At 63.0% G+C, this 21,167-nt stretch overlaps 7 protein-coding genes across 7 annotated transcripts; all 7 read right to left on the bottom strand.

The window, feature by feature from the left end:
* Window positions 1-205: 205 nt before the first annotated feature.
* LDBPK_050860 (hypothetical protein, conserved) lies at window positions 206-673 on the bottom strand (the record flags this gene model as incomplete). The annotated part of the gene is made up of 1 exon (XM_003858225.1): window positions 206-673. One exon carries the CDS (start codon window positions 671-673, stop codon window positions 206-208), a length of 468 nt encoding a protein of 155 aa, XP_003858273.1.
* Window positions 674-1,764: 1,091 nt separating this feature from the next.
* Window positions 1,765-3,768, bottom strand: LDBPK_050850 (hypothetical protein, conserved; the record flags this gene model as incomplete). The annotated part of the gene is made up of 1 exon (XM_003858224.1): window positions 1,765-3,768. One exon carries the CDS (start codon window positions 3,766-3,768, stop codon window positions 1,765-1,767), a length of 2,004 nt encoding a protein of 667 aa, XP_003858272.1.
* Window positions 3,769-5,115: 1,347 nt separating this feature from the next.
* LDBPK_050840 (hypothetical protein, unknown function) lies at window positions 5,116-9,390 on the bottom strand (the record flags this gene model as incomplete). Its single annotated transcript, XM_003858223.1, has 1 exon — window positions 5,116-9,390. One exon carries the CDS (start codon window positions 9,388-9,390, stop codon window positions 5,116-5,118), a length of 4,275 nt encoding a protein of 1,424 aa, XP_003858271.1.
* Window positions 9,391-12,353: 2,963 nt separating this feature from the next.
* On the bottom strand, window positions 12,354-13,274 carry LDBPK_050830 (methylthioadenosine phosphorylase, putative; the record flags this gene model as incomplete). The annotated part of the gene is made up of 1 exon (XM_003858222.1): window positions 12,354-13,274. One exon carries the CDS (start codon window positions 13,272-13,274, stop codon window positions 12,354-12,356), a length of 921 nt encoding a protein of 306 aa, XP_003858270.1.
* Window positions 13,275-14,344: 1,070 nt separating this feature from the next.
* On the bottom strand, window positions 14,345-17,170 carry LDBPK_050820 (hypothetical protein, conserved; the record flags this gene model as incomplete). Its single annotated transcript, XM_003858221.1, has 1 exon — window positions 14,345-17,170. One exon carries the CDS (start codon window positions 17,168-17,170, stop codon window positions 14,345-14,347), a length of 2,826 nt encoding a protein of 941 aa, XP_003858269.1.
* Window positions 17,171-18,131: 961 nt separating this feature from the next.
* LDBPK_050810 (hypothetical protein, conserved) lies at window positions 18,132-18,623 on the bottom strand (the record flags this gene model as incomplete). Its single annotated transcript, XM_003858220.1, has 1 exon — window positions 18,132-18,623. One exon carries the CDS (start codon window positions 18,621-18,623, stop codon window positions 18,132-18,134), a length of 492 nt encoding a protein of 163 aa, XP_003858268.1.
* An 802-nt stretch (window positions 18,624-19,425) lies between these two features.
* On the bottom strand, window positions 19,426-20,943 carry LDBPK_050800 (MYND zinc finger (ZnF) domain-like protein; the record flags this gene model as incomplete). The annotated part of the gene is made up of 1 exon (XM_003858219.1): window positions 19,426-20,943. One exon carries the CDS (start codon window positions 20,941-20,943, stop codon window positions 19,426-19,428), a length of 1,518 nt encoding a protein of 505 aa, XP_003858267.1.
* Between the last annotated feature and the right edge of the window lie 224 nt (window positions 20,944-21,167).

Raw genomic sequence — 21,167 nt, 5'->3', positions numbered from 1 at the left:
CCCCCCCCCCCCCGCCTGCCCCCCCCCCCTCCCCCCCCCCCCCCCCCCCCCCCCCCACACACACACACACACAGAGGGAGAGAGGATACGACAGAGACACACACGCACACGCACGCACAGGTCAGCTGCACACTCGCACCCTCCACCATCACAACGCATCCGCCGCCGCCGCCGCCGCGCAGAGGCGGCAGACACTCGCGCACGCTCAAATCTCAGAGCGCGAGGGCTGGTGCGGAGGCACTGTATCCCACGACTGTGGGTAGCGCGGGCGCAGGCGAGTCCCGTACTCGTCTTGGTACGCCGGCCCTGCCCCCGCCGCCGGCGGCACTTTAGGCCCGATAGACCCGACAAACTGCAGCTGCTCACGTAGCTCCTGCAGACGCTCGGGCGACACTGCGCGACGCGGTCCGCGCAGCTGACGATCCACGCCATAGCGGCTGCTCTGCTGAGTGTCTGGCTCGTGCGTGGCGCTCTCGCTCACGCGAGGAGACACAAAGGCGGCGGGCTGCGCGAAGGTTTTGATGCGGTAGTAGGGCTCACGCAGGATGGCCTCGTTCATCTCGACGGTATCGCGCTTTAGCCACTGCTGCTTGCGAGCCCACACCGGGAGCGGGTGCAGCAGCTCACGCCATGCCGTGCGGTAGCGACGCGGAACCGGAGAGCGCCGGAGCATAGTGCTCGGGGGGTGGGGGGTGGAGATGAGGGAGGGTATGTGTGTGTGTATGTGCGTAGAGAAACAGGAGTTGTCCTGTTTGCTTAAGACAAAAAGGGAGCAGCAGCACTGCTGAGCACCACGACAGTCCGCAACGACGATCTCTGCGGCGACGACTACGACCACTGGCAGCGCGGGGAAGCGATGGGGCAGTTGCACCAGCGTACGTGTTTAAGTTGTTTGTATGCGTGAGCGTTGGGGAGGAGGGGAAGGTGCAGAGAGAGGGAGAGAGCGATAGAGAACGGCGCACATATTTGTAGGCATTAACACAGTGCAATGAGCCGTGTGCACGTGTGCCGGCGTACGCGTGGATGCCAGAGAGAGGAGGGGATGGGATGGAGGGATGAGGGAGGGGCTGGTTGCGCTGCAAGAGTGAGCGCGGTGGTGCCGCCGAAGCCTGGAAGCATGCCGCGGATGCCTCTACGTGCGCACTCATGGGAGCAGGAGGCGACACACAGCAGAGCAAACACTTCCCACCTTCACTCCCCCCGCCTGGACATCGTTATGCCGCGTGAAGCAGTGCGGCGGCGGAGACAGTTGAAGTGCCAACACATGTACACGAGGAAGAAGACGGAAATATCTAACGCGGCGAAAAGCGTCTTAACCACAGCCACCCCGTAACAACGCCAACGCCAATAACGCCAAGAGCAAGCGATACAGATATGCATGTTTCATGCGTGTCACGGAGACGGACATGAGGAGAAGAGGGGGGTTGCGAGAGCGCGAGAGGGAGCACAATGCCAGCAAAAGCAGAAGGCCAACGACGGCGACCATCTCCTCCTCATCCCCACCCATCTGTGTGACATCCCTGCCATGCTTCTAGTGCTCCCCTCCCCCACCTCATCCCATTCCCACACACACACACACACACACACACACTTAGAGAGAGAGTGGGGGGGGGGAGACAGACGAGCGCGCACCTACACGCCAGATGATACACCCACACCCACACGCACACACCCCCTGTAAGTGTACTGGGGGCAGCGGGTGGGGTTTTATTGTCGTCTTTCACGGGACCTTCTCTTGCGGCGCCTTACCTCATCCCAACTTCGTCATCGGCGAATCGGGCGGATCCCCTTGGGCTTCGCAATGGTCGTCGCGCACTTTGGAATGTGCCGGGCCGCCACCTCTTGGGCAAACTTGCGCCCGCAATGCGGGCACGGGACGCGATCATCATACTCCTCCGGAATCGGGGCAGGCGGCGGTGCCATCTGCCCGAATCCGAAGCCACCTCCGGCCTCCTTTTGCTGGCGAACCGCTCGCATCGCAGCCTGGAACTGCTCGTGCTGAACCTTCCACTTGGGGAGCTTGCCCTTGGCCGCCCCTGTTGCTGCGTCGCCGCCACCGCCGCGTCCGCCACCGCCACCGACACCGCCACCGCCACCACCACCACCGCTCCGTGCCGCTGTCCGCTGCACCTCCTTGATCCCCTCGACACCCTCCAGTCGCTGCTCGCGCATGTTGAAGACCTTCCGCGGCTTGTTCGCCTGATTGCGACACAGCGCCTCGTGCCGCATGACCACCGATATACGAAATCTGCGGCCACAGGTGCGGCACTCTTGCATCGGCTCCTGCGCTACCGCCGCCGCCTCGGCAGCGATTGCGTCGTTGCCACCGGTGCTCGTCGGTGGCACCATACCGGGTGGATAGGCGTTGGCCCAGTCGTTCATGCCGCCACCACCGCCGCCGCCGCCGACGGGCACTTCATCCAGGTTCACGGGTGCGCCAGACGAGGGCGGTGGTGCCGTCAGACGGCTTGCAGGGGGGCGCCGACTAGCAGCACCTGAGCCACTGGCCTTGGCGCCTCGAGGCACGGCGGAGGAGGGCTGCGGCGGCATGTACATGTTGTTGCTTGCCTCTTCGTCGTCGTTTCCATAGCCGCCGCCTCCCTGTCCCACGCCCCCTTGGGCAGAGGTGCCAAAAACACCACTAGCACCAGCAGCCGGCGATGACGATGCGGCGGGACCCTTGACAGCCGGCCTCACCGTGCTAGTCCTCCCCGTCCGCGGCTTCTTGAGCGCCGCCGCGCCGCTGCTCATTGTCGGCATCGACGATGGCGCGTGACGGTTACGATCGTCGTCGTAGTCGTCCTCGTGACGCACCTCCACATCTGAGTTCCAAGCTGGACGACCACCACGACCGCCACCGCCACCGCTACCGCGCAGCGGCATTGGTGCGCCAAGTGCTCGCTGCTCGTCGTCGTTGGCGGCGCCGTCGTTCCGGTAATAGTCACTGTTGGCGTTGCCGTCGTACAGCAACTGACGTTGGGGCAGGCCACGCGACTGCGACAAGGGCTGCCCCGCTGTGTTACTGAGTGCTGGCGACGAAGAGGACAGCGGGTGGCGGCCCTGGGCGTTAGAGCCGGGGGCTGCGCCGGCCGCGCCACCACCGCCCTGCTGCTGCAGCCGTTGCTGCTCCCGCTTGAAGTACGCGATGCTGGTCCGCAGCGACTCCAATGAAATGCTGGCGCCGAACTCACTGCCGCCAGTCGACTGAGGGCCGCCGGCCGCCCGCCCAGAGGAGTTGTAGGAGTTATTCGACAGTGCCAGCAGGCTGCTCACAGACACGGCGTTTGCGTGCGCCGACGGCGAGCACACGCGGATGATCTGATTCGACAGCATCGCCCACAACTGGCGCGCCTGGTCGGGAGTGATAATGCCGGCTTGCGTGGCCTGCTTGAAGTCCTGCTCTTTGATGTAGAGAACACATCCATCCCCGCATTTCCCAGGAGAGGAGCCGCTGTCGGCGCTACCGTGACCCGGGGTGACGTGGCGGGAGCGCGGCATGTTGAGCGACGGCGGTGGGGGCTGACGCGAAGTCGGCGCCGCTGTTGCTGTGCCGCCGCCACTGGCGGAGGGCACCGCCGTGTATTTCGGGGAGGAGTTGTAGGCATTTCCACCGCCGCTTTTTTGGGGGGACGACTGACGCTGCTGCTGCTGCTGCTGAAGGCGGTCCTCACGCAGCTGCCGTGCCCGCTCCATCTGCGCCTGCCGCTTCGCCGCGTAGTCCTGGACGAAGTCCTTCGCCGGCGTTCGCGAGTTCGCACCGGCAGGCATGAGACACGCGCTGTATGCGTGCTTATACAAACTGCTGAATCGCAGAGAGGGAGGAGGGGGAAGGGGGTACACGGCTCGCTGTGGCTGATGTTCGTGGATCCAGTCGTAGGACAGCCAAGGGTGGGTGGGGGGCTCTGCTGGGAAGGTGGGACAGCTTCTACGCACACCGACACAGAGTTGCTCTTTCTCACACTTGAGTTCAAGCTTGCTCCTTGCAGAGAAGATGGCGGTGATGGCGAGGAGAGTCGCCCGTAGAGCGAGAAACGATGACATGAAAAGGCGTGTTGGGAGGAGGAGGAGTAAGGAGTGAGGAAACAAGGAATGATGTGGACGCTGCATGCAGACGTCGAGGCGCACGTCTGTGTCAGTGACTGTTCATGCGCGGTTGCTTGGTAGACAGCAGCAGATGATGATGATGATGATGCACCTCTCCTCTCTTGTAGGTGCTCACGCACACTTCATTTCACAGAGTAACAGGCCACATGTGCCCACATGTCATGCCGCGTCGTGCGGAACAGCAGCACCAGCAGCGATGATGAACGGCGGCACGTTGCCACATCCCCCCCTCTCTCTCTCTCTCGCACCCCCATACCACAAGGAACCCAACAAGAGCCGCAACACACCGCATCCTCCGGCTGACCTGCACCCTCCCCACACACATCGGCGTCGCTGTCGTCCTTTGGTGTCGCTCAAATCTTCATTTTGGTTCTGTGCTCCATGAGAAACGGTTGAAGCGCGCGCGCACACACACACACACACGAAAAGTGTATGAATGATGCCTGCGAACACGAGTGCACCCGCACGTGTGTGTGTGTGTGTGTGTGTGCATCTGTGGGTGGGGCCCGTACAAGAGAGAGAGGGAGCGAGGTCCGTTGATGGAATCGGCATGCTCCTCTACATCGTCGTTCTTGATTTAGACGCATTCACGCAGGCACAGTCCATCATCGACGTACATGTAAAGGGTGGTGGCGGTGGCGGATTGCAGTATACAGAGATACACAGGCACCCACATCCGTTGTAGCGGCAACACGCACACCGACCATGGAATCCAGATGACAGTGCATGGCCAAAAGAAGACGAGCTACAGCGACAATGACTACGACAACAAGGAAATGAACGACACAAACACATATACACATATATGTATACACATGCACATAAACATACATACACACACATATATATATATATGCGTGGTTGCTTGTGTATGTCCGAGCACCGCTTCCCGGGGGCTTTTCCTCTCATCACGCAGCCAATCAAACACCCGCAACGCGGTGACGGCTGCAAAGGGCGCCTACGTGTGAGCCTCACCCCCACCCCCGCTTGCAGCAGCGTGTAGGCCGCTCGCTAACTCGGCGGCTCCTGCGCCTCTTGCAGCGCCTTGAAGCGACTCATGTCCACAGACCACGGCGTGAAACTCTGCGTCGTGGGGCGACGTCGCTTCGCGCTCGAGTCACGGGATGGCCCTGCCAACAGCGACGCCGCGGAGGACGACGCAGCAGCGCCACTACCACCGTCGCCACGGCCGTTGGCGTCCGGGAACGACACCGTCAAGGAGTCGGTGTCACCGTCTCTCTTGCTGCTGGCGTGTCGAGGCGAACTTGCTGGCGGCATTCGTGGCAGGTGCGCACCGCTGCCACTGCCATTGAAGAGGGCGCAAGGCACTTTGGGCAGCATGGAGGGCTGCCAGGACGCCTTTTCGTGCCCATGGACCGTCGGCATCGCACCCGACGTGTCTGCGGCAACGCCACTGCCAGAGGATGTGCTGTGGCTCTTGGCTACGCTGTGGATCTCTGGTGACGCTGCTGCCATCGTTGCCGAGCCGTTCGCCGCCGGGCTTCGCAGCGGCTGAAGAACGTAGTTGATGTTCACAGGGCGGCCGCTGCTCGTGTCAGGGCTGTTGCTAATGCCCACGCCCATGTTCGGCTTAAAGGATGGCAGCTTCATGCCGCGCGTTCCACCGGTCACGGCGCTGCTCGCGCTTCCGTTAGCGGCCACAGCTCCACCGCAGCTGTTCGACGTCTTCACGAGGGGCAGTCGGTACATTGACGACGCCGTTGCCGTCGCACCAGCTGCTCCATACTGCTGCTGCTGGGGCAGCGGCGGTGCTGTCCAATGTGGATGAAGGCGGCCGCTTGCCTCGGAGTCGACTGACGAGCTGGCCGACAGGTCCCGCGCTCTCGCAGCCCTCTTGCGCAGCGCACGCACGGAGCCGCTGCTGACGCAGCTGCCGTTGGTGCTGCTGTTTCGGGACGATGGCGCCAGCGACAACGATGATGAGGCGGAGCGCGGGTAGAGCGCCGTCAGGTTGCCAGAGGGGGCCCTGCCATCGGCGCCGAGGAGGAGGTCGTCCAAGTCAGCCACCACGCTGCCCATCCCACTTTCATTGCCGCACCCGCTGCCGCGATGGCGACACTCGGCCTCGCCCTTGCGCGATGATGCGGATGGGGAGGCCCCCAGCGCAACCGAGTCGACTTCACCGTGAGCGTGGTGACGCGCGTGTGCCTGCGTGCCTCCGCTGCTTTCACAGCCCGACGCGTGACGCCGACGCTCGATGCTGCTCGAGTTTGCAGCCACTGCCGCCGCCTTCGCCAGATGGCCACGCACCTTGCCGTATAGGAAGCTGTCACTGCTAAAGCTGAAAGAGGTAAAATGCGTCCTGGAAGAAAGTTTTCGGTTCTGCGGGTGCCGCTGACGGCTGCCACTGCCTTCCGGCGCGTTCTCATCGCCACCACCGCGGCGGTGACGGCGTGCAGAGGCAGTGCGGTCGGGCCGGAGAATGAGGTCCTTGCTGTCTGCCCGCGTCGGCCGCAACGCGCTGCAGCTGCCTTGTACCGAGGTGAGGACACTCGCCGTTGCGTGCAGAGCGTCGCCACTGTTGCTGCTACCGTTGCCGTGATGATGCCGCCGGCCAGCGCAGCTGCTGTGCCTCTTCGGCGACACCGCGGACGCCGCCAAGCCTTCGGTGGCGGACAGGTTCGTGGGTCCACGTCTGCCACCGTGTCCTCGGAAGCTATGTGTCTTGGTCCGCATCACCGCCGTCTGTGGCGGGGGTGGCTGTGGCAGGAGCGGCGGCGACTCTGCCTTGGCTGGCGGCTTCACCCGAGACGACTTCACGAGCTCTCTGACACTTACGTCAGGGCTGATACTGCGATCCCCGCTGCTGCTCGAGCCGAAGCTAGAGCTGCCGCTACCGTTGCTGCATATGCTCACGCTAGCGGCGGTGTGGACGTGGCCGTGGCCGTCACGGCACGACGCACCGGCCGACAGCGCTTCACGCATCACTGCGGCGGCGCCGACCTGCCCGCGGTTGGCAGGCGCTTCAGCGGCGCCGACGTTCAGAGGCATCGGCAACGTAGATATCAGCGAGTGTCGGGTACCTTGGCTATTCTCTGGCCTCACAGAGACGACTTGGTTGCTGGTGACGAGGCTGGGCGACTTCGACGTGTAGGTCATCCGCTGGAGGTGCATCTCTATTTTGCGCTGCAGATCCGCCTGCTGCGGTTGCGAGGTCGCGTTAAAGGTGCCTGTGCTATTCACACAGGCCGTGCAGCTTCCGCTGCAGAGCAGTCCACGACTAGGGTGATGCCGGCTGGCCTCACTCGTGCCGCCGACGTCGTCGACTTTCTGCATGTCCAGCGCGCGGTGATCCACCGCGGCTGTTAGTTGCATCACTCCGCGGCCAGCGTAGTCACCTGTCCACGCTTGCCCGGGCGACGACGACACCGAGTATAGCGAAGCGGCCCGCGAGTCGGCGAAGAGGCTGCCAAAGGAGTGCGCCGCCGCCGCGCCGCCGCCGGTAGCCATGCACACTGCCTCGCGCATGGAGGCGGTTGAGCTCCCGCTTTCGCTGTCCATTCGGTAAAGCATCCGGTACTGCCCGCTCCGCTGCGTCGAAGCGAAGAAGTCGTTGGGGCTCTCGTCGTGCAGGTCGAGCTTGCCACCGAGGCTGCGGTTGCGTCTGGGCTGGCGATGGTGCGACTTTGAATCTACAAGGCTGGCCAACACCGTCTCTGGAACGGCATTGCTTCCATCGTCTCCACCGCAGTGATGATGTTGCACTTGACGGCTGTGATGATGCGCCGGGGACTCCGACGAGCGAGGCGGGTCGCTGCTGCGGTTCGCGCCGGGTTTACCTCTGCCATCCTTGCCGGCGGCGTGATGCTGCTGCGCTGGCGAGGACGACACGCACGTGAAAGAGTCGCACTGGCCGCCACGCTTCTCATTCGACAGAGCCGGCGCGGTGCTGCCGCTGAGGTCGCCACTGGTGTGCCGCTGCTTTGCGTCGACGCTCGGCGACTCCTTCGTGGTGGACAGCTTCATCCTCGACACCAGCGCCTCTACACCGATCGTGGTGGTCGCGGTTCCGGCTGCCGCGGACGACGTTCGCGGCGCTGCTGCTGAGCTGCGCGTGCGATGCGGAAACTTCAGCTCCAAGAGTCCCTCCGGGTGGATTCTCGGCTTGCTCGTCTTTCTCTTGCCCGTCTTGCACTTCTTTTCCTCGTGCGAGCTGAGAGCACCATCGGCGGCGTCAGGCGAGCCCCACTGCGTGGCGCTGCCGCTGATGCCGTCATCACGAATGCTGCCTCGTGAGACGGGCCGCAAGAGCCGCTTGTGCCAATTGCCCTGCCTCGCCGACGGCAAAGGTGTGACACCGCCTTTCTTCCCACTCGCAGCCGAGGACTTGCTGTCGTGACTGCCGTTGCTGCTGTTGCGGCTGCTGGTGAGAGCTGGAGGGGGATCACTGCTGCAGTCGACGCCGGAGACTACCACGGAGACGGCCTTCGTCGTTATCGTCTCTGCCCTGCCTGTGCTGCTCGACTTCGCGTGCGCTGGCGACGTAGCAGAGGCGGCGGCAGCGGCCGTAGCAGTCGAGCCGAGGGCCGGCGCTCCATCCACCTCGTTTCGTCCACGCCGCGGGGAATGCGCGGAGAGCTCATTGCCGGTCAGGCGGCGGCCGGAACCGTACGGCAAGGTGGGCTCCCTTGGTGCCATGCCACAACGGTGGTGCACCCCTCCTGCGTCATCATTACCATCGCTACCGCTGCTTCCGATGCCACTGCTGCTATCGAGATCCGCCTCGCTGCCAAGGGTGCTGTCGCTGCAGTTGAAAAACTCGTTGGCGACCATGAAGTCAACGCCGCTGTTGTGATGCTGCAACCCGTACCGGCCCCCGTCACAGCCGGGTCGCCGCATCTGCCGAGCGTACATGGAGTACTGCGCGCGCCTCTGCAGCTGTCGCTGCTGCTGCTGCTGCTGCTGCTGCTGTGACGGCGCCGCGGCTGCCAGCAAGGCTGTCGCAGCGGTCATATCACTCATCGACATGCTACGCCTCCGGGGCTGTGGATCCGGGCTTCGGTTTGCCTTTGAAAGTGCCGAGTGCTGAGTGGAGTAGGTCGACACCGTGCCGGCAGACCGCAACGAGGAGGTGCTACTTGCTTCGTCTGCGGCTGAGCGCATCTCAGCGTCCAGGAGCAGCGCCGGTGGCACGAGATTGTCCCCATGACCGAGAGGGATGGTGCGCGGGGTCGGCAGCTCGTTCGAGACGCGTCTGGCGCGCGCTTCACCCCAGACCTCAAGGTTGCGGCCCCCACCCGACATGGTCGACAAATCGTTGCCCATAGCTGCGCACCAGCTACCTCCGTTCCCGTCTACTCCCCGGATGATGCCGCAACGGGTTTCGCCCCTCCCCCTCTCCCCCAAGAAAAGAGACGTTTTGGGGTTGGCGAGCGCACGCGCTGTGTGTGCGTGCGTACGTCTGTGTAGGTGTTCGGGCAGCGATGACTGTTTCTGAAGGAATGCTATGTACAGACACGCACACACACACACACACACACACACACACACACACACACACACGCGTCTGCCTCTGCCCGTGTGTGCGTGTTCGCTTCGGCCGCCGCGTGCGCTACTCCGAGTTCACCACGCCAGTGAAAGGGACAACACACGCATGCAGGTGGAGGAGGGGGATAGAGAGAGAGAGGGACGCCAGCCGCAGCGAGCGCACGAGAACGGCAATATAGCAGGAGGCGCTGATCGGAGACGTCCGTGGTGGAAGATCAGAGGATGAACCTTCGTGTGGCGATGGAGATGCCAGCGAGGAAGGAGCACTCGCACGCACACACAAACACACGTAAGAAAAACGAGGAAGAATAATGGATGCAGGAGTGCGTGTGAGCGAGTCGTTGAAGGCAGGCACGACGACGACGAAAGGGGAAAAAAGAAGAAACGAGACGGTTCACAGCGAGCAACCAACATGCTCTGGTGGAGGCGATGGGAGACCTACCAACAGAGCCGAGATGCGTGCGCTCGAACACAGGGCAGGGTGTCCGTGTCGGTGTATGTGGGAGGAGGTGTGAGGGAGGGAAGGGGAAGAGCTCGATCAATGGCTTTCCCGCTGACCTCCACGCGAGCAGCAGCAGCCCGTAATAAATGAAGCCGAGAAAACACAGGAGAGAGAAGGGAGAGGTGGCTGGGCGGTGTGCATGTGGGGCGAGCAGGGACGACACATGAAAGCGCGCGAAAAGCTTCGCCCGACCCTCTTCGCCCTCACACACACATACACACACAAGCTCACATGCAGACTTGTGAGAGGGAAGCAACGGGAAGGAGTGGGGAGCGGGGGGAGGGGACGGAGGAGGGGAAAAGGGAGCACTGGTGCCACGGACGACGCCGAGAAAAATGCGGGGATGATGGTGGTGGTGGTGGTGTTGGTGGCCCTTGCGGGAGGGAACAGCGAGATACGCAGGAGTGGTGGAAGGGCGAAGACGGATTAAAAGGATTGAGAAAAGCGAAAAGGGTAGCGAAAACACGCCACCCTGCGTCCTCGAAAGAATAAGCACAGGAAAACGGAAGCCGGCACAGGGCTGCACGCACGAGCGCGCCGGATAGTAGGTGAACCGAAGAAGAATGTGTGTGTGTGTGTGTCAGTGTGTGTCGAGAGAGAGAGAGAGGGTGCGCTGAGCTTGTGTAATGCGCTCAAGTATCCGTGGGTGGGGAGGCGGTGATGGTAACGGCCGCAATGGTGGAGTGACGAATACGCTTCTTTGTCAGACCACCTTCTGTTCTGCTCTGCGCGTCGGGTGTGTGTGCGTCGTCAGGGGGGCGGGGCAGGGGGGAGGGAGGGAGGGAGGGAGGGTACGTTGTTGTGGTGGCGAGACGATGGCGTGTGTGCACGTTTGTGTGTTTGTGCGCAGCAGCAGCAGCCGTGATGCAGCAGCAGCGATGCACACACACACACACACACACACACACACCACCCACACGGGCAGACGTGGTGGTGGCGGTGGGGCAACAGTACAACGCAGACAACATGAAGAGAGGCAAGAGGGAGGAGGTGATGCTCGGAGGCGTTAGGTCACGAGGAGAATCATTGCGGGAAGGAGTGGGGAAGAGCAAAAACGTGGCTCGCGGTGCCGACCGCGGCGCTGTTGTTCCGCTTCGACTGCTTGACCCACAGCGCAAAGCCACCACCACCACCACCCCTCTCCTCATTCTCATCACATAACTGTCGTGCGCATCTGTATCGATTATGACCGGCGAGGACATCCGCGCCGCCGCCACTTGAGTCTTTACGGCTGCACCGGCATCTCTCTCTCTTTCCTGTCCACGCACATCAACACGCGTGATGTGCCAAGTTTTTCGTTAGTTTTGCCTGTGTAAGCAGCGGCAGTCCCCTTATGGTGCTGCTGCCGCTGCCGCTGGTGGTGGTAGCGATAGTCTCGGGAGAGGTCCCTCTGTCCTCCTCCTCCTCTTTCCCTTCCACAAACGTAGACGCCCATGCACGCACAAACCATGGACACAAAGGTGTGCGTGTGTGTGTGGTGTGTGGGGGTGTTGTGGTGTGCAGGGCGAGGACGCCGAGGCGAGGCGGGGCGCAAGGAACACGAGAGAGGCATAGAGGCACGCACGCGCGCGTGTGCCCGCACTGCATCGCGCCACCCCCTTTCTTCCTGCTCTTCGCCCTTTCGCGCATTCCTCTGACTTCTACCTTCCTTCCTTCTCCCCACCCGTGAACACCCCCACAGGTCTGTCCAGTTCCCGCCCCCTATCCTTTCCCTTCCCTTTTCATCGTATCCGGGCTTGGCCCCTTCCCTCCTTCCCCCCCGCGCATGCACCCCCCAACCAGCGTCGTGGCAACAGCAGCGACGGAAGCGAAGAGGACGGGGGTGGGAGTGGGGTGGAGTGGGGGGAGAAGACTGGGTGCTCGAAGTAACGGTACGCTTACCTGAACCTGCGAGAGGACATGCGTTGATGTGCAGGTGCGGAGGAGGTGAGCGGCTAGGCAACTGAGGGTGAAAGCGGGGGTGGGGTGCGGGCACCGCCATCAACACGGCGGCAGCTTACACACACCCACATTCACACCCAAACACCGCCGTTGCTGCTGTTGCTCCAGCTCCGCTTGCTTAGTTTTGCTGTGGCTGCTTGCTCGCGAGTGAGCGCAATCAACTTCGCGCTCGAGTCGGAGGCGACATACACCCGCGCCCCTCCTCCATCTCCTTCAACGTTTACGCCGCTTGCCCAAGCTATCCACGTATCCACCTCACCTACACACGCCTCGAGGCCTCTGGTACAACACGCACGCTCTACGGGGCGAACTGCGGGTACTTGCTCGCCACGAGCGGCGCGATGCGCTGCTTCGTCTCGGCGGGGATGTGCTCCGGCTTTGTCACGATGGCGTACTCCAGGGTGTGGTGCGCCGGATCATCGAAGAGATTCTGGGCGAGGGACTTGATGATCTCGGATGGGTAGCGCTGCGCCTTCTCCACATTCGCCGCCATCACCTTCGTCACCTGCGCCGCGTCCACGTGCGGCGCGTCGCTCCACGCGTCCATGTCGGTCACCATCGCCACTGTCGCGTATGCGATCTCCGCCTCACGCGCCAGCCGCGCCTCCGTTGCCGACGTCATACCGATCAGGTGGCCGCCCATCTGCTTGTTGAGGAGGGACTCGGCCTTAGTGCTGAACTGCGGACCTTCCATCGTCACGAGGGTGCCGCTGCTGTGAATCTGGAACGTGCCCTTGCCGGCCGCCACGTCCGGAAAGCAGCGCAGCAGCGCCTCATGCGCGATGTTGTTGAAGATGCGCGACGTCGGGTGGGCGAAGTCCGCGTGCGCGACGACGCCGCCCTCGAAGAAGGTTGCCTTGCGCGCGTACGTCTTGTCGATGATCTGGTCGCACAGCACGAGGTCGCCGGGCTTGCAGGACTCGTCCAGCGATCCAACAGCGTTGATGGCGAGGATATAGCGCACGCCCATCTGCTTCAGCGCGCAGATGTTGGCGCGGTAGTTGATCTCGCTGGGGTTGTACTGGTGGTGCGGACCGTGACGCGGCAGGAAGACGCACGGCACACCGTCGACCTTGGCCACGCACAGCTGCCCGCTCGGGTTGCCATACGGGGTCGGTACGTCGTAGTACTTTGCATCCTGCAAGCAGTCCAGCTTGTAGATGCCAGAGCCGCCGATGACGGCGATCGCGACGGGCTCCTTGTGCGGATTACCGTACATGGCTGGCCAATGGATGAAAAAAAAGCGGGAGTGGGTGAGAAGGGTGGGTGACGGGGGCGGGCGGGTGTATCTGTGTGGGGCGTCGAGAGCTGGCGCAGCCATAGAGCGGTGGATAAGAGAGCGGATGTGCCGTGTGAGGGTTTGAGCAGAGAGGAGGGCAACGGAGCGAGGGTGAGGGGCTAGGGCTCAACGCATGTGGACTGCGCGCAGATGCGTGGCGGAGGGGGCAAGAGTCGGCTGTGTGTCAGGGAGCGGAGGACACGGTCGGGCGAGTACAACACCAGACTCCCTCCCACTCAGTGCCTCACGATTTCTCTTCTCAGAGGTGAAAGGGATGCGCTGCGTGGTGCACCTCAGGCCCCTCCCCCGTGCTTCCTCACAGCCACACGTGCTCGGTCTGGACGGCGGGAGGCCGCGAAGCTGCGTGCGACTTCGGCCGACTCGTAGCCCCTACTCTTCTCCTGCGTTCCTTTTCCTTTTCAGGATCCCCTTATCCCTCCCCTGTTCGTCTTGCGTGCCGCTGCTGTGGTTTCCCTCGAGCGTCACCGTGGCTGGCCGTGGCGCGAACCTTGAGTACCGCGGCATCCATTGCTGACGACCACGCGAACCACCACGGAATGCGGACGCGGCATCACAGGAAGGAGAGGGTAGGGGAGGGGCATTGCGGCTTCTGCGTTGTTCGAGCTCCCTGTATTTGGATAGCCTTGCTCGATTATGGTTATGTTATCTTCCGCTTATTCGATGCATTCTTGACACCCCCCCTTTTCTCCTTTCGTGGCGCCTCTCATCAGCGTGCGGCGGGTACCGTGTGCCACTCACGCGGATGCTGCTGTCGCTGCTGCGGACGGCGACGAGAACGACTCGCGTTCGTGCGCGCTAGCAAGCGCCTTTCCGAGTCGTCCTGAAGGAGGAAGAGGGGGGAGGGGGAGAGAGGGCGACGTCCGCTGACAGAGGGGGCGATGGACGGGGACAGACAGGGCTGCGGAGGAGGTGGCGAGTGCATACCCCCTCCCCCTGCTCACTCGGGGCGCCGCGACTGGCATACACAGACGACACGCGCACAGGCTTCTCTACTTGTGGTGTGCCTTGTAGTCGATAAACCCGGAGAGGTTCTCCAGCACCTCCGACCACTGCTCTGCATCTGGCGTCTCCGTCGAAACGTGGTAGAGCCGCTTCGTCTCCTTATCCAGCTGTTGACGCCGTTTCACGTAGATGGCGAGCTGCCTCTTGAAGTCGCTCAGCTTCTCTTGTACGCCCAGCGGCCAGTACACGGCGGCGTCGTGGCGCTCGTCGAGGAAGAGATCTATCAAGGTGTTCGCCGCTTCGCAGCGGACCGTGGCGGCGGCGTCCGCCAGCGCAAGCTGCTGCAGCCACACCCGCCGCTCCGCGGGGTAGGTGGGCGTTTTGCCTGGCACAAGTTGCGCGTACACGTCGAGGAGCTTCTTCCCGTAGGACGTCGCCGCTGGTCCGCCGTTGGCGACCACGGCCAGGGCAAAGCGCGCCGCCGTGGCCACGGCCTCCTCCCGCTGCATCGACGCGCACAGCAGTCCCACGGCGCCGACGCACGACTGCCTCAGCAGCGTGCTTGCCGACGCCTCCCAGGAGACACGGATGAGCAGGTCGACATCCGCGGATGTCGCCTGGACGTGGTTGCAGGCTGTCACCGCGGCGCTGCCACCGCTCGCCTTGCTCTGCTTGCGCTGCATCGTCCAGAGCATCTGCCCGAGCGACTCAAGCTGCATCCAGAGAAGCTGATGCGTGCGGGCGGAGTGCTGCAGAATGTTCGCGTGTGCGCTGCGCCCCTCTCCCTCCGACGCCTCCATGGCCGCGGCGTCGAGGTGAAGCTGATAGCGGCTCAGCACGGCCTGCAAGAGTGCCCGCCACGTCGGAGCAGGATCGCCGAGGCTCGCCACAGGGAGCATCAGCAGCAGCGTGCTTGCCACCTCCCACACGTTCACTTCCGTGGCGAGCAGCACCATCTGCATCTCCGTCGCCGCAGCGTTCGAGCTGGCCTCAGCGCGCAGAGCGCGCTGCTGGGCCTGCCAAGCCATGACGTCACGTGTCGCCGTCGGGTGCGCGGGGCCCTCCACGGTGGCTGCGTTACCGCTGGAGTCGCTGTTCGGCGACATCCAGAGCACATCCTTTAGCAGGAGGCCGAAGGCGTAGAGAAGCTCTCCTGACTGCAGAATCTTGGCCAGTGGGTTGGCGGCGAACGCGGCTTCGTCGTCCTCGTACCGGTCCGTGTCGTTCTTCTCGCCCACAGCGTTCACCATCACATGCAGTAGGCGGACCGCCGCTTGAGTGCTGCGCAGCCGGTGCGTGGTCAGCGTCGCTGCCGCCGCTCGCACGTCGTCGTCGGCGCGCTCGCATGTTCCCATGAGAAGCGGCAGCACACCGCACCACACATGCATTGGCAGTGACGCCTTGTGCAGGGTGTCATCTAGCAGCGGCAGGACGCGCTGCAGGTTCGCTGCAACCGGTGCAATGTGCAGGAGCACGCCCTGGATCGAGAGGGTCGCGCGAAGAAGGTCGTGCAAGACGCGCTCTCGCTCCATTGCCACAGCTGTGTGCTGTGCACCGAGGAAGCTGGGCAGGGAGGCGTCGGAGAAGCGCTCCTGCAGCTGCACTTCGACTGCCGGCTTCTCCGCGAGCCAGGCACGCAGGTCGACGGCGTCGACTACAGTATTCAAGAACGCCGTCTGCTCTGCCGTCATGGCGGGGCTGCTGCCGGCTGCAGATGGAAACGAAGATGAGGAGGCGGCCACCGCTGCGCCGTTGCCCTCGCTTGATCCGGTGAACACCTGCGCCAGTGACTGGTTCTCGGGGCTGAGCAGGAGCAACAAGTCTGCTGTGCTAACCGCCAGCGAGGCGAGCAGGCCAGCCTCCCGCCGCTTGAAGGCGCGAATGGCGAGCGCCGTTTCGCTAGCCACAGGTACCTGCGCTTCATCGGCGTAGTAGTCGGCGGAGGGGTGCAGAAGCGTCTCCCACGTCGTCGTGATCGCTACGCGCAGCACGTCGAGCAGTAGCAGGAGTGCCGAAGTGCTGGAAAACGTCTGCGCGCACACCTCGCTCGCCTCCACACACACGCTGGCGAGCGCTAGCACCTCCTCCAGGTGGCGCAGGAGGATGAAATACAAGTTTCGCGTGAACCCGGACTGACGGCGGCGGTGGTGACGCGCGCTCGCGTCGGCAGCAGGTTCGGCCTCACCCTCCGCGGCGGCCTCATCACCACCACCACTACCAGCGTCTTCTTCACCTTCTTCACCGTTGACGCCCATCCAATCCTCGGGCGCCATGCGTCGGCGGGCCTGCTGCACACGCTGCCAGCCCGCCTGCACGAGGCGCGCCAGCCCTTCCGCGAAACGATCCCCTGATGCCGCGTCCGCGCCAGCGCTCGTGAGTGCATCGATGACGCGGTCCTGCTCACTGTTCACAACAAGAGTGCGCAGCGCCTCTGCCGCCGCAATCTGCATGTGCAGGATGCCCTTGTGCGGTTGCGGCTCCTCCTCCCCCGCCGTCGCTGCAGCCGACAACGTTGGCGATGCCACCACCGGCGTTGCATCTGCGTTCGTGTTGAGCTGCGGTGGCTCATAGGGAGGGGAGAAGATGAGCAGCTGTGCGAGGCGCTGCGGCACGGCTTCACGCAAGAAGTCGTTGTTGTGCCGCAGTTGCAGCGCAAAGTACGCAATGTCGCTGCACGCATCCTCCAGCACAGCGTACTCTCGAGACTCCCGCAGTTGCTGCACGCAGAGCGGGGTGAATGTATGGGGCGGCTGCGCCGGTGCCAGGACAACGTGGCCCGCGACGTCCTTTTCCACCTCTGTGCAATCTTGGTGACCCTTTGGGCGGTTCTTGGCGGACGCCTTGTTGCGGCGTCGCGGGTTCGACTTGCCCATCCTTCGTCGTGCTTCTCGGTGTGCGTGTGTCTGTGTTTGTGTGTGTGCGTGTCTGCTTGTCACGGGGGTTGTCCCTGTGGAGTACAAGGAGTGGTTAGGAAGGGGGAAAGGGCAGATGGTGCGTTGAGAACCGAGATAGAGAGAGAGAGGCAGAGAGAGAAGGCTAAACGGATATAGCACAGCCCAGTGGCGGAACGAAGAAATCGTACATGCATGCACAGTGAATGCTCCTTCTCCTCACGGATAGACATGGCTGGGGATCGAGCGCGCATGTGCATGCGCGCTCGATCCATGCGACACCGATGCCTGGCAATGCTCACAAGCACCCGTTGAGGCCCGTTTCCGCCTTTCCCGCGGCCGTCGTCGTTGTGACCGCAGATGTGCACGCTCGACTCGTGCTCACGCGCAGCCAAGCGCGGTGGCTTGAGAGGTGAGGCACCGCAGGCCCCGATAAGCATGAAGAAAGAGAGAGGAAAGATAACAGTAAAAGGTGCGTGGCGCAGAGCAGTAAGGGTGCATCACCACTGAAACACACAAGCAACCACAGAGCAACAGCAAAATTCAAAGCAAGGACGTGTACAGCATCCGCCCGGACGCTTATCTAGGGGGCCACTGCACACACGTGCGCCGCCCTCCCTCCTCCTCCTCCTCCTCCTCCTTGCGCGCGCGCCTGGACCTCTCACGTTCTCTCTGCAGATGCGTGTGAGCGTCCATAACAGTACCACGGCAGGGGACGAGGAGAGGGAGGGGGGACACACATGGTGCAACGAGTGATGGGCACGGGATCGGAGGAGCCCGCCAGCGCTTCAAGGACGGTCAGCCCTTTCACCGGTAAAACAGAAGCGCGTGTGGCGTCGCATCCGGCTGCCCGCCTGCCTTCTCTCACGCTCCACCATGCCGTCCGAGTCCTTCTCCTGCTTGATCGGGCTCTCCCGCCCTACTCCAGGCCACCCTGCAAAACTCAGCGGTTCATGAGACGAGAGAAGGCGCCCTTCACAATATCGCGCGCGAACGGGATGTACGAGAGGATATACCACGCGAGTGCCAAGAGCTGGATGATGCTCATGAGAATTGTAAGGAGGCCGCTGTGCAAGAGCACGGCGCAGAGGAGGGTGAGCACCATTGTGATGATGTACACCGTCGATGCGATCCAGCGACCCTCGTTGAACATGCTCTTGAACTGGCGGGCCGGCCCTGCAAGGAAGAGGGTGCCGCCGAGGCACATGAGACTGCCGAGGGTAAAGAGGACACCGAAGAAGACGTAGTCGCCAAGGAACACAGTCACCCAGCTGAGAACGAAGAATAGAATGCCGAGCGCGGCGCACCCGACGCAGCCCTGCACACGCTGCTTGAAGGTGAGCGATGGGCAGAGGCTTTCCTGGCTGTCCGTCCCTTCCGCCCCGTCCAGCCCGCCGCTGGTCGTGACGCTGATGATGGAGGTAAGCTTATCCATGCCTTTCTCTTTCTCACGCGTTCTCGGGCTGATTTACCATAATGGGCTTGTACGCGAAGAGTGAGGAGAGAGGAGGGAGGAGGTGGAGCGCGGCATGTTCACGGAGGCGCATGCAGAGAAAATGGTGCGCGCGTGCTAGAAGCGCACGGCGGTGATACACATGCACCTCGTCCCTACACGGGAGCAGCGTGGACGAGAGGGAGCGGTGGACAGAAAGCGTTTTCGGTGGACTCGCACGCACTCGGCACCCACATGCGTCGCGATGTGTGTCCATCGACAGCACAACAACGACAACGACACACGCGTGCCATCGCTTCGCTCTCAGATTCTTTCTCACTTGCGACTTCCTTGGTAGGCTTGGCGTGCGCTTCGCTCCTTCGATGCTGAGCGCGCCACTGCACCACATATACACCACGCATCCACCCTTTTATATCTTAGTGCATGCTCTGCATCCAAAGGGTGCGCTGGAAGGCGTGCCTGTGTTGCGCGGCACAGCAAACGTGGGGCAGCGCACCTTCGCGGTGGCTGAGGAGGGGAGGGGGTGGGTAGGGAGGAGGGTGCGACCCACCGACCCAGACCCCCGCTCTACCTCCCCACCCAAGTCCACTCCGCACGCACACGTGCAGATTCTCTCCGCGCTTCTCGCCCTCACTGCTCCTCCTGTTGCTATTCAGCTGCTGCTGCCACAAACACACACACACACACACACACATATTAGTCGTATTACACGAGAGAAGAACAACGCTGTGGGGCGCTCATGAATGGCCACCAAACACGTCCATGCACTAATGCCTGAGCTTCGCTACGACCCCCGCACGGTGTACTTCATAAAGTAGTCCGAGTAGTCGACGTGCGCGAAGGACTCATCGCGGTGGTCGTAGAGGTAGCGGCGAGTCTCGAAGAACAGGCTCGGCTCCAGCGGCACCTCGAGGATGACGACCTCGCTCGTCTTGAGGCCCTTCTTCTTTCCACTGGCCGTGCTGGTGCTGTAATACTGCTCGAGGATCTTGTCGCATCGCTCCTTGTACGCCCGGCACGGCGTTCGATGAACCGTCGTCCAGTGCGTCTTCTGGCACTCGGCGGAGCAGTAATACACAGCCTTGCAGCTGCTGCAGCGGAGCAGCGGGGCGGCGGCGGATGTGGATGCCGCCGGTACCCGCTTCTGGCATTGGGCACAGACATCGCTGCAGCCGCGGGCCACGCTGGGGATAAGGTGCAACATCGAGGTCGAGGCGTCGACGAACATGAGGTCACGCGCCTGCTCGACATTCGCGGCTGACCACTCGAACACCACATCTGCGCTGTCGGTGCTTCTGCCGCTGCCGCTGACACGGTGACACGTGGGAAGGGCACGGCGAATGTCGAGCAGCGCGATCACGACGTCCTCGTCCTCCTCTTCGGCCTCCGGCCCGTTGCCGTTATCGCTGTCTGCGCCGCCGCGACTGTTGCGGCCGGCCTCACGCGCCATCAGCTTCTCCTTGAGAGCTGAGCGCGAGGAGGAGGCAGCAGCGGAGGCGCTGCTCTCGCCTTGCTGTCGCGCTTTCTTCGCCGCCGCTGCAGCTACGCTCGCGTCGCCATTGGCATCGTCGTCTAAGGTACCGCCACCGGCCTTGATGATACTGTCGATGACAGGCAGAAACCATGGCAGCTGCGCCAGGTATTCAAGGTTCTCCTTGGCGTAGTTGTTGAGCTTCGCCTCCAGTTGCCCCAGCGCCGACGTTGGCACCCCGCTGTGCGCACTCTCCATACGGCACAGCTCCCCGAGCAGCGACACCGTCTCCCACCTGCATTCGTGACACACGGCGTTGTTCCGCTGCGCCAGCATGAAGGCGACGTTCTTGAGCAGCTTCTCGCGGCGTAGCTTGTTGAGCACCGCTGCCGCCGGTGGCGACGAGGATGTGGAGCGCGCATCTGGGCTCTCCGTCGACGACGACGAAGCTGCTGCTGCCGCTGGTTCTTCGAAGAGGAAGAGCTTCACGGACGGGTGGAAGGCCACCGTGTTGAGAGCGACGAGGTGATACGCCTTGGCGTCGTACGCCACATCCACGGCGGTGAGCTGGGCGAAGACCTGGTCCAAAGTGACTGGGTCCGGTCGCGGCGGCGGCGGCAGTGCTGCGGCGTGTGGCGGCATCGGTGGAGTGGCAGGGCTTCTGCTGCTGCTATGAGGCGGACAGTGGTAGGGCCGATGACGAAAACGTGGGATGCGCGTATGGGTGCGATTACCGCGGACACTAGAGATGTGGAGAGTGAGGAGGGGGGGGGTAGAGAGAGAGGAAGCGCATATTGCCGTGAGATTTGCCTGCGTCTGAAGCGGGCACATGTACTCGCGCGTGAACACATGAGGAGCCACGCAGGGGTCTTTCTCAGTGCCTGTCCATCAAGCGTTGGACGAGGAGGGTGGAGTGGGGTGGTGGAAGGGCTGTGTCTGTGCCTCGCACATTTGCTCTATCCAGTCTCGCAAACACACCCGCGCGTGCGAGACACGCACATGCGGCCGTCACCGACTCGCTTCCGCCCGCCCGTCCGCCTTCCTTCCTCGAACAA

Source organism: Leishmania donovani, chromosome 5 (genome assembly GCF_000227135.1).
Source record: "Leishmania donovani BPK282A1 complete genome, chromosome 5".
NCBI classification, from domain to species: domain Eukaryota; phylum Euglenozoa; class Kinetoplastea; order Trypanosomatida; family Trypanosomatidae; genus Leishmania; species Leishmania donovani.
The sequence above is the reverse complement of the archived record's forward strand: the minus strand, read 5'-3'. Positions and strand labels throughout refer to the sequence as shown.